Below are 10,253 nucleotides of genomic sequence, written 5' to 3'. Positions count from 1 at the left end.
ACCTGTATCGCTCACCCAAAACTCCTTCTATAGTGTCAAAAACTTGTGTATGATTTGACTAAGTTGTAACCTAGCTTTAGCCTGCCAGGACCAACTTGCAAATTCAGCTTTTGATTTGATTAAGATCATTGTAAGCAATTTTCATGAAAATCAGGAAGATAATGTGACCTGTAGAAAGGTAAAGGAAGTTTTCTATATTTTAACCTAATGACCTAGTTTTTGACAAACTACCAACTTTCAATCTGAAACTTTATTTCTTCGGGATAACATTCAATTCTGTCCAATTTTTATGAAGATCTGGAAGAAAATGTGACCTCTGGAGTGTTCACTAACCTTTTCTGTGATTTGGTTTGTTGACCTAGTTTGGACCACATATGACCTACTTTCAAACTTAACCTAGAATTGACAGAGATGAACATTCACCAACATAAGACAAACAAGGGCTGTTTGTAAAACATGCATGCCCCCATATGGGCTGTCAGTTGTAGTGGTAGCCATTGTGTGAATACATTTTTTGTAACTGTGACCTTGACATTTGCCCTAGTAGCCTGAAAATCAATAGGGATTATCTGCCAGTCATGATCAATTTACCTATGAAGTTTCATGATCCTATGCCTTGCTTTTCTTGAGTTATCATCAGGAAACCTTTTTACTGTTATGAGTTACTGTGACCTTGAACTTTGACCAAATGATATGAAAATCAATAAGGATTATATACCAGTCATGATCAATGTACCTATAAAGTTTAATGGTCCTAGGCGTAAGCATTTTTGAGATATCATCTGGATTCTATTTGACTGCTTTGAGTCACTTTGACCTTGACCTTTGACCTAGTGACCTAAACATCAATAAGGGTAATCTGCAAGTCATGATCAATGTACCTATGAATTTTCATGATCCTAGACGTAAGCATTCTTGAGTTATCATCCGGAAATCATTAAACTGTTTTATCTCACTGTGACCTTGACCTTTGACCTAATGACCTGAACATCAATAGGGGTCATCTGCGAGTCATGATCAATGTACCTATGAAGTTTCATGATCCTAGGCGTAAGCTTTCTTGTGTTATCATCCGGAAACCATTTTACTGAGTCAAGTCACCGTGACCTTGACCTTTGACCTAGTGACCTATAACTCAATAGGGGTCATCTGCGAGTCATGATCAATGTACCTAAGAAGTTTCATGATCATAGGCGTAAGCATTCTTGACTTATCATTTGGAAACCATTTTTCAAAGTTGAGTCACTGTGACCTTGACCTTTGACATAGTGACCTGAAAATCATTAGGGGTCATCTGCGAGTCATGATCAATGTACCTATATAGTTTCATGATCCTAGGCATAAACGTTCTTGAGTTATCATCCTGAAACCATTTTACTATTTCGGATCACTGTGACCTTGACCTTTGACATAGTGACCTGAAATTAAATAGGGATCATCTGCGAGTCATGATTAATGTATTTATGAAGTTTCATGATCCTAGGCATAAGCGTTCTTGAGTTATCATCCGGAAACCATTTAACTATTTCGGGTCACCGTGACCTTGACTTTTGACCTAGTGACCTCAAATGGGGTCATAATTTTATGCGAGTCATAATCAATGTATCTATGAAATTTCATGATCCTAGGCATAAGCGTTCTGAGTTACCATCCGGAAACCATTTTACTATTTCGGGTCACCGTGAACTTGACCTTTGACCTAGTGACCTGAAAATCAATAGGGTTCATCTGCGAGTCATGATCAATGAACCTATGAAGTTTCATGATCCTAGGCATAAGCGTTCTTGAGTTATCATCCGGAAACTATTTTACTATTTCTTTTTTTCGTTAAACGTCGTCAATTATTAATTGTATATAGATTTCTCTATAGTTTGAAAAACATTTAGGCAAATATTTCTCATGTACGATAAAATGCAAATAATTAATAAAATATTCCCTTTTAATCAGTATGTTGGTTTATCGGTCAATAACAATATCACTTTGAACATTGAATTATTTAAAAGTTATAACAAACATTAAATGTTCTCCGAATAAATGACTCATAACACATATAACAGATTGATAGGAAGATATGAACAAATAAAGGTTGCTAGGTTGCCCGCCTAGAATGGTCCTGTTAGTATGGAAGTACTTGATATACAAATGTGTTAGCCTGTCGGTGTTGTAAAGACATAAAATATTTTATGAATGTCTCAAAGTGTAGAATCATTTTGCATTTAGTAAAAGAAAGGCAACATATAACCCTTAAGTGGCTGACAAGAACTTGTGGCTTAATACAACTAAAAAGAGGCATTATGATTCTTGAAAATAAAAGTAAACATCATTATATATGAATTTTCTGATCAAAATTGTTATTTTTAGTGAATAGGGGAAATACATTTTCAAGAATAAACAATATAATTATAAATGTTTTGGCGAAGTGATAGTATTATCATAGTACAGTTTTGGTCTAAAAATCCCGTAACATTTTTTAAATTTCATAACACCTTGTTGCAAAAAAAAATCATGAAAAATAGAATTTTCAGAGTAACCTATTAAAAAAAAAAAAAAAACAAGGGCTGTTTGTAAAACATGCATGCCCCCCATATGGGCTCTCCGTTGTAGTGACAGCCATTGTGTGAATATGTTTTTTGTCAATGTGACCTTGACCTTTGACCTAGTGACCTGAAAATCAATAGGGATCATCTGCGAGTCATGATCAATGTACCTTTGAAGTTTCATGATCCTAGGCCCAAGCGATCTTGAGTTATCATCCGGAAAACCACCTGGTGGACGGAGCGACAGACCAACAGTCCGACCGACATGTGCAAAGCAATAAACCCCCTCTTCTTCGAAGGGGGTCATAAAAATGCTTTATATGACCTTAGATATTATTTTTGCAATCATTTTTCATCAATTACAAATGTTTAAAAAAATTATTGTTTCATGCTACTCATGGTAGCAGTTTTTTGTCAGAAAATTAATCACATTTTTTTAAAATGCATTACCCCTTGTTGCCAAAAAAATCATGAAAATATAATTTTCAAAGATATCCTTTAAAACAAAAAGAAAATGCCTTCTTAAACCTTAAATATTATTCCTTCAAGCATTTTACATCAATAATTTATGTTTGAAAAAATCATTGGTTCATGCTAAATACTGTTTGATATACTGTAAATAATGTAACTACACATCCAAGTAGTGAGTCCATCAAACTATTGCAACCGAAACACCTGGTGTGCCAAGGCACCAGCCGAAGTTAAATGCCTTCTGACTTGGTGCATTTTACTATTTATATTTGTATGCATTTGTATGTGTTTGAAAAAATGTATAATCTTTAATGACATCTTCTGACCATGCATGTCCTAGATTTCAAAATCCAGGCCCTGGTCTGACACATTGGTAACATTAACGTTAAACTGTTACCAGGCTTCTGAATTTAATTAGCCAGGTCACAGGAAAAGGGCAGTCTAATATGTATCCAATTATACTATTTGTCATTGTCAGAAACCGCTCTTAAGCAAACAGCTTTCAAGCAACTGCAGGCTGAACTGGATCTAAACTGGCCACAATCGCCTCAATGTCTCTTTTACTGGGATATGGTTCATTTAACTTTAAAGGGATCTTTTCACGTTTTGGTAAATTGACAAAAATTGAAAAAAGTTGTATCGGATTTGCAAATTTTCATTTTAGTTATGTTATTTTTAGGAAACAGTATTACTGAACATTTACCATGGTCTAATATAGCCATTATATGCATCTTTTAACGATTTAAAAATTATAAAGCATTGCAACGCGAAACGATTGAATAATTTGGAGAGTTATGTTGTTGTTGTTTAATTATGTGAAACTACGAAGATTGCTTATACTACGTATAAAATACGTCAATCATTTATACTTGCCAGAATAGTCGAGCAGGCTAATGCGTTTTTACTCCAGGACTAAGGGGATCACTGGTTCGATCCCTGCTGCGGACTACTTTTTTAAAAGAATTTTATTCTCGATTTTTAACTGCTGGAGCTTTTAATATCCAATGTTTACATTTATCAATATAAAGCATTTAATAACTTACTTCAAAACATGTCAAAATCTGTGAAAAGGCCCCTTTTAACATAATATCTACTCCTATAAATATGAGGTCAATATACATGAACTAAACGGTAAATTACGTCTAATTATTTGGACTGTAATGACATCAACTACTTAAATAGAAAGAAGAAAGAATTCATACTTACCAGTAATTTGAGTAAAGAGTTTGGATTCAATGTTGTATTTCAGGACAGCTTGGTGATATGCAAATCCCATATGAAATGTTGATATCGGGTATCATAGTCATTCAATAAGTCGCAAAATGCTCGAATACAATTTATAAAACACAATGTGACTTATATTGATAACTAAAAATACCAGTAATCAGTATGCCAGTTTTGCCGTGTCAAGCTGTTACGATCCAGAAAGACCTTCATTCACATCGAGTATATATCCTTCGAATTCCAACTATTGTTGTCATAAATTTAGTGAATAAATAATTCATATATCCTAAATGACAGCTTCTAAATAGCGAAACAAGCCAATGTATGCAGTAAGAAAGTTTTGAATCGAGACTCTCATTAAGGCGGCCATTGTTGAATGTTGAAACACGAACGACAACTCTGCTAGGAGAATGTTATCAATGCTTCTACGCAGTGGCGTATGCAAAAGGGAAGTAACTGAAAAATCGAGTTATCTCAATCGGACTGGCTCGGTCTTTTACATAGGCCGCCATTGTAAGAAAATTTTCTACTGGTTATGAAACCTTGGACGACGCTGTTCCAGCATCGTCAAAAAGGGTCATAATTTTTGCCAACGCGGAAGTTCAAGCGGAAAAGTTAAAGAGTTTGAGTACACATAAATTTCACGCCCGGTAAACCAACGTATGCATCACAAATAGGGATGCGCTAAAAATTATAAGTTGTCTTTCCGGAGATACATAAATTGACAGGAAAACTGTCAAAATAGAGCCTCAACATGTGAGTCGTTTTGATTGTTCACATATATGCTCTACTTGGAGAGCAGTTTTCCCAAAACGCTCAATGCTTTTCGACAATATACACATTATTTATGGCAACTTTGAGCTTAATTTAGAACGGCCACAATTCTTCCAAATCTAATAGAGATAATAAGCGGTATTGAGGGGGGGGGGGGGTCGACTTATATTGACAGCAAAATATGTGTTCATCAAGAAATGGCGGTTATTAAGTCTACTAATATGTTCTGATTCTCTCAGTGATGGTGACACAATCATTTTTTTTTATTTTGACCTTGCAGTCAAGGCTAACCCATGAAAGTGCAAGCACTTATTTCCAATGGGGTCCTTTGGTTTTTGCTGAAGAAACAGCATGCAGAAGAGACAGTACTGAGATACAAGGAATCCGGGTGAGATACCCTAGCTAGCTCTTTGCGAATAGATCCCTTGGTTCTTTTACGTGCTCAGTGTATAGCACCGATACACGCGAGAATTACCTGGGTTTCATACCAGTAAATCTCTAGTTGGGTGGGAAACACTTGAAGCATTTCTGAAATTTCCAGTGACACGGACAGGAATTGAACCGGGTACCTCTGGAATGGTAGACCAGATTGTTACCACTCGACTACCTTACCACCTATTACATGTATTATTATTGCTGTTATTATGTTTTGATGGGTTTATATGTCATTCATACTTTATTGCTTTAATACTGATTAACAATACATGAACTAAATTTAAGCACTTGTTTCAGGGGGGTCATTGCTTTGATACTGACACACGACTCTGGGGCAGGCAGTCCAAAGAAAAGCCAGTTTTATTTTTTAGACTTCATCAGCCGCTCATAGGCGACCAGCTTATTCGATCCCGTTATGCGTACAGAATCAATGACTTGTTGACTTCCAAACGGAATGAAAGTGGCTACCAACAAGGGAACTGTAAATGAACATTTTTTTCATTCAAAATGTTACAATCACATTGTTAAATTCTATGTAATTTCTTATGATTTAAATTAACAGATACTGCAGCAATTCATAATTTATTTAGTTTGCTATTTTTCGCATGCTGCTTGAAACAAACTTGAGTGAAGCTACGATCGGTCCGTCATCTTTGTAAAATCTTGAAATGTGTCCGAGATGAGTTATGAAAATACAAAAAGGATGTCATTCATTTGCTAATACCAATCTAACTTCTGTCCCGGCTACTATTCTGCATTTGCATCAGTTGAACATATTGCCTTAAATATGTTGATTTTATATGTTGGGCTTACAAAATATTATACAAATAACAATAAGTTTTTAACGGTTGTATTCAAGAAATATTGGATACAAACACGCCTTAGCATGCAAAGACATACGATGATATATCTGAGTCGTTAGACTTGATCATTCATCGGGCTACTCTCTCGGTCTATATGCGTTTTCACATCTGAAATAAAAATACTTATATTGTACAATAAATTTTGCAGGATCAAACTTTATTACAGATGAATTCTCTAATTATGCCTACAGCTGTAAATAATACAATCCATTCGCCCAAAAATTGTAGCACAATTTAACAATACAAAATAATCTGTCTGAAATACCACATGATTATTAAACGCTTTTATTGAAGTCAAATTAATGCAAGTTTTATCAAATGTTCAATACTAAATTTGCTGAAAACACGTTTCACTCTTCGAATGAAACAAACTGAAATTTATGAAACACATGAAATTATAACTAACAGCAATGTTGAATACATTATTTGTTTTTGCTTTGAATAACGATTGCTTCTACACATGTATCTAAAACGCGGTCTTCGTTAACTCACGTTCCCAACTCGCCGATCGGTATATCAATCTGTCCATTCCCTTCACACTCTAGCCCCTTGTTACATGGACAGGACAAAAAGACGCTGGTTGTTGGTCGACCGGAACCGTTACGTACCAAACATCCTACGGATATAAAAGCAAGGAATACTTCAATCAAATTGTTTCGCTGCATCAGCTTCTTCTACTACTTCTACTACAAATGCTACTGATACTGCTGCTACTGTAACTGTTACTTTAACTTCCACCACTGCCGCTGCCGGCAATTACAACAACAACAATAACGACAACTACTACTACTACAACTACTACTAGTAAGTACTACTACTATTACTACTACTACTACTACTACTACTACTACTACGACTACTACTACTACTACTACTACTACTACTACTACTACTACTACTACGACTACTACTACTACTACGACTACTACTACTACTACTACTACTACTACTACTACTACTACGACGACTACGACTACTACTACTACTACTACGACTACTACTACGACTACTACTACTACTACTACTACTACTACTACTACTACTACTACTACTACTACTACTGCTACTATACTACTACTACTACTACTACTACGACTACTACTACTACTACTACTACTACTACGACTACTACGACTACTACTACTACTACTACTACTACTACTACTACTACTACGACTACTACTACTACTACTACTACTACTACTACTACTACTACTACTACTACTACTACTACTACTACTACTACTATACTACTACTACTACTACTACTACTACTACTACTACTACTACTACTTACTACTACTACTACTACTACTACTACTACTACTACTACTACTACTACTACTACTACTACTACTGCTGCTACTACTACTACTTCTACTACTACTAACTTTCAAGTTCGCACGAGTCATTAAACCGAGATTAAGTGTACCAGGTGCTCTTCTCCGGACACTTGACGCCCTAATGCTGTCTCTGTAGTCTCCTGTATCTCACACTTTCCTCGGTTACCCAGCTAACAAGTCGTCTGGAGCAATGGACATATAGGACAATCCCGGTGCTCTTTTAAAAAATCTGTTACATACACCACACTCACCACTCCCAGTCGTTCCCATCGGTTGACAAGTTCCAGAGAAACTTTTGGTCAGGTCACGTTTACCAATGGGCCGCACCTTGCTAACACAGCATTCGTTTTTACCGCAGTCATTTGCGTCGTTACATTCCTTGACCTTTGGTCGACACACACCTTCGAAGGCAAAGGTATGTTTCAGTCTCAATAAAAAAATCTGATTTTGTTTCATATATTGTATATTCTGAGAACAGTTTTAAATTTCTCATTACGGATAAAACCCAACATTTATCCACCGTGTGTACAAGCGACATTCATCAATTTAATATATAATATCAGCAGAAATGTATATACCAAGACATTCGGCGTACTTCATATAACTTGCACAACAGTTTAAAAATTACATTTCGCAATACTTAACATTAAAATTGATGAGTAATTGAAATACTATGACTGTATATAGTAAGTTCATTCTAGGAAATCTGATTATATTCTTCCCATGGAATAAAATGAGGAAAACTGCGCAAAAGTATGTTCGTTTCAAAGAAGGACATTATAGATATGCTTATTTCTTCATTTTAATCGCTTAAATTAGACCAGCGTTTAACATGTAAACCCCATAAAGTCTGCAACCACTTAGAACGTGTGTCAATTAATTCAAATATATACATTATTGCAATAAATCAAGGTGATAAATCAGATTAGACAACTACGCTGAATAATCGATGACCTCGGTAAAATAGCAGGCATAGCTCTATCGTTGCGATGGCTTTGTTGGTAGGAGGAACTTTTTTCCGTATATATGAAACTAAAACTTGACATGACTTAGTATTTCACACGCAATAAGAGGTTAATAACAGGCAAGTCTTTGAATAGACCTGCGGGGTTTTAATATGGGTTTATCTACTCATGACGTATATTGAAGTAAACTTTTGTTATATTATTTTAAATGCCTGTAAACATACCTGACTCTCCCAAAGGAGGGAGGATCATCCCGGTTCCCTTGCAAAACTTTTCTCTAACACACGGGCACCTATCAAGGTACAGCCCTGGTTCCTCCTCTCTTGGTTCCACATAGCAACCTTAAATTTCATTTGTCGTGTATTAGAAACACTAGTTGTTGCCGTTGATCAAAACAAAAAGAAAATGTTTGGTTTCAAAAAGTTAGTAAATAAAATGTATTTATTCGTTTGTACGAAGAATATTAAAATAAACGTTCGTTATTTATTATTTGTAATGATTCGATATGTAGCACTTAGTAATATTAAAAATAAGTTAAACAAATTTCAAACGGTCTTAGAAACATGCATGGTGCTTTTACTCGAGTCAGCTGTTCCCAGAGGCCTGCATTTGCCCTTGACGAATTTCATAAGATCTTGGGATAGGTCGTCCACACCTCTTTTGCCCTTGACCTGTGTGAAACTGATACAGCATTCATTCGGTTTGCAGTGCTCGGAGGTGACACAATACCCAGTTAGAGCTCCGCGACCTGGGGCAGGAACGGCCTTCGAAAACAATAGCGAGGACGAACAATGTGGTATAAGTATACAGAAGTTAAGAATATGTATTTGTTTTATGTGTTGAAAAGGGCCGCCGTTTTGATTGATAATAAACGCATAGGAATTCAAAACCAGTAGATTGTATTGTCTAAGCCGCAACAGTGACACACTTTTTTGTACGGTAAATTATACATTTATGCTGGCAAAAAGAAACAATCACTCTCGTCTGTTTAAAAACTTTTGTTCATAATAAAAGCTCAATTATATTGTCTAGAAGTATATTCGATATAAGCTGTCATACGAACACAAAAGAGAGCAAACGTTTCAAGAAAAAGAATATGCTTTTTAATATGAATGGCATAATAAGAGTGATGTTTTATCTAAGACGATCAGATCAAATTCACAAATTAACTTCAAACTATATATTAATGAGAGAAAAGTAAATATACAAATTAAATCTATTTACCTGCGATTTCGCGAAGACTATCAACGCAGATAAGATATAGATAAACAACATCCTGTGGTAATGAGGGAACTGCACACTAGTGTTGAATGAGATCGTCTTTCTGCGATTTATATACTGTCGTCTTGGATAAAAAAAACGTTATTACAAGCGGGTTAATCAGTCTAGGTGATTACAATTCTATGAATAAATTAAAACTACGTCAAGGACGTAGCGTGTCCTTGAGTACCGTATGTTTTGAATACTAATTATCAAACATTGGTAATAATATACATATACGTGAAAAAGTTTTATATAAGGTACAACTGAAAAGATTTGTCATAAATACATTTGCGACCACAAGATGAATGTTTGTTGTTTATCTTTTGAGTATTTTAGTAAAATATTTTCTTTAAAAAATCAATAAGTATAATAACGCAT

At 35.3% G+C, this 10,253-nt stretch overlaps 1 protein-coding gene across 1 annotated transcript; it reads right to left on the bottom strand.

The window, feature by feature from the left end:
• Positions 1-6,277: 6,277 nt before the first annotated feature.
• LOC127868977 (uncharacterized) lies at positions 6,278-9,908 on the bottom strand. Its single transcript, XM_052411203.1, has 6 exons — positions 9,837-9,908; positions 9,193-9,376; positions 8,837-8,953; positions 7,899-8,048; positions 6,797-6,920; positions 6,278-6,412 (listed from the first exon to the last, which is right to left on the bottom strand). Exons 1-6 carry the CDS (start codon positions 9,885-9,887, stop codon positions 6,382-6,384), a joined length of 657 nt encoding a protein of 218 aa, XP_052267163.1. The 5' UTR covers positions 9,888-9,908; the 3' UTR covers positions 6,278-6,381.
• Positions 9,909-10,253: the final 345 nt, after the last annotated feature.

This window comes from Dreissena polymorpha, chromosome 2, assembly GCF_020536995.1.
Source record: "Dreissena polymorpha isolate Duluth1 chromosome 2, UMN_Dpol_1.0, whole genome shotgun sequence".
Classification (NCBI taxonomy): domain Eukaryota; kingdom Metazoa; phylum Mollusca; class Bivalvia; order Myida; family Dreissenidae; genus Dreissena; species Dreissena polymorpha.
This window is presented reverse-complemented; position numbering and strand designations above follow the sequence as displayed.

Coding starts and splice junctions, on each gene's coding strand:
- LOC127868977 (XM_052411203.1), bottom strand. CDS start 9,887: ATGTTGTTTATCTATATCTTATCTGCGTTGATAGTCTTCGCGAAATCG. Junction 9,377..9,836: donor TAGTCTTCGCGAAATCGCAG/GTAAATAGATTT, acceptor TTGTTTTCGAAG/GCCGTTCCTGCCCCAGGTCG. Junction 8,954..9,192: donor TCTGGGAACAGCTGACTCGA/GTAAAAGCACCA, acceptor ATGAAATTTAAG/GTTGCTATGTGGAACCAAGA.